This window comes from Nicotiana tomentosiformis, chromosome 9, assembly GCF_000390325.3.
Source record: "Nicotiana tomentosiformis chromosome 9, ASM39032v3, whole genome shotgun sequence".
Classification (NCBI taxonomy): Eukaryota; Viridiplantae; Streptophyta; class Magnoliopsida; order Solanales; family Solanaceae; genus Nicotiana; species Nicotiana tomentosiformis.
The window spans coordinates 89,153,499-89,155,155 of NC_090820.1; the positions used below are offsets into that span (position 1 = coordinate 89,153,499).

Below are 1,657 nucleotides of genomic sequence, written 5' to 3' on the forward strand. Positions count from 1 at the left end.
ATTGAACACGGAAATTGAGAAATATTAAATGGAGCTAATAGAGGTCTCGCAACACGAAAATAAGGGTCAGTACTCAAAACGACCTATCGGGTCGTCACAGTGTCCCTCTTAGTTATATTGCCTTTCAAAAATAGTACTTGATAAAATTAGTGAGTAATTAATTATTTACCTAGTTCAAGTAATTTCAGATTTTTATTGTAGTAATGTTTTAATATTTTTTTCTCAATTTGGTTATCTTCTAATTACATTTGCACTTATTTCAGTTAGAACATTAAAGCTTTTCCAATTAAACTTAAAATTTCAAATTTGGTTAACGTTCATGCCTTTGGAAAGTTTGATTTTTATTATTTTAATTCATTAAAATATTCCTATTTAAGTTAAATTATAAATCTGACCCAGGTTAATTCGAACTCCTAGAATTTAATGCATTTCTAAACGCATTAGCTTATTTTCCTATTTGAGTTAAATTTCAATGATTCTGGTACTTAGTTTCTAATCACAACTTGGTAATTTTAGTAAGTATGATAAAATATTTACTTCTTTAACTTAAAAGTTTAGATTTCTTTGATTACTTTCATTTATAATATTTCGTTAGAAATTTATTATGATGAAGTCTTGATGTATATAAATAGCCATGATATTTTATTTCTCATAAGTGTCATTTCTTAAAAACTATTCATCAATAAGCTTTATATTAAACTCCTTCATTATAATTTTATTAGCGATGGAGGGTAAGAAGACTAGAGGACGACAAAAAATTCCAATGAAAAAGATAGAAAGTGAAGACGACCGTTATGCGACATTTTCAAAGCGACGTTCGGGTCTATATAAAAAAGCTAGCGAACTTGTTAAGCTATGCGATGTTGACATTGGAATTGTACTCTTTTCTCCAACCGGTAAGCCTTTTTCATTTTTTCATCCTACATCTGAAGCGATTATTGATCGTTTCTTTAATCCTAATACGCAATTAAGTGAAAGCACTCGCCTAGTTGCGGCTCATGCACGAAACAAAGTGAATCAACTCAACAATAGGAGGGAAGTGTTTGACAATATAAAAGAAGTTGCAAGTGCTCATGCTCTTCTACTTGACAAAACGAAAGAAAGTGGCCAGAAATACTGGTGGGACTCAATTGAGCAGTTTAATGCAGATGAAGTAACAAAGTTTGAAGATTGGTTAAGCACAAGTATTTTTAATATGAATAATCGCCTGAAACAGTTGGAAAATGGGGCTTCATCTTCATCTTCGTCTTCTTCACAGGCTTCTCTAGAAAATAATTAATGCACCTAATGTTTAGGATGTGAGGTATTTTATTTTGTACTTTTTAGTTTGTTTTAATGATACTACAAGCTGTATTATGCTAAGATTAATTTTTATTATTAATATATGATGGTTTTTACTTTTTACTATATGTGTTTCTCCGGTGTGAATTGTTACTTCTGTTTTCACACATAATTTATAATCTTATAAATATCACAATCAAAATATAACGTGGTTAAGGGTTTTATTCACTTCTATAGATAGTAATGTAGACATAGATCTATAATCGAAAAAACACATTTTAATGTGTTATGCTCGTGGGAAAAAAAAAGAATTAGATCTGAAGACAAGAAGAAATACGCAGATATGAAAAAGAAATTGTCCATTATCTTATATTAG

General features: G+C 29.6%; 1 protein-coding gene across 1 annotated transcript; it reads left to right on the forward strand.

Moving 5' to 3' along the window:
• The first annotated feature begins 724 nt into the window (after positions 1-724).
• On the forward strand, positions 725-1,279 carry LOC104091499 (agamous-like MADS-box protein AGL29). Its single transcript, XM_009596857.4, has one exon. It carries the CDS (start codon positions 725-727, stop codon positions 1,277-1,279), a length of 555 nt encoding a protein of 184 aa, XP_009595152.1.
• The last annotated feature ends 378 nt before the right edge of the window (positions 1,280-1,657 follow it).

What these genes read in the sequence shown, in the direction of transcription:
- LOC104091499 (XM_009596857.4), top strand. Translation starts at nt 725, where the DNA reads ATGGAGGGTAAGAAGACTAGAGGACGACAAAAAATTCCAATGAAAAAG.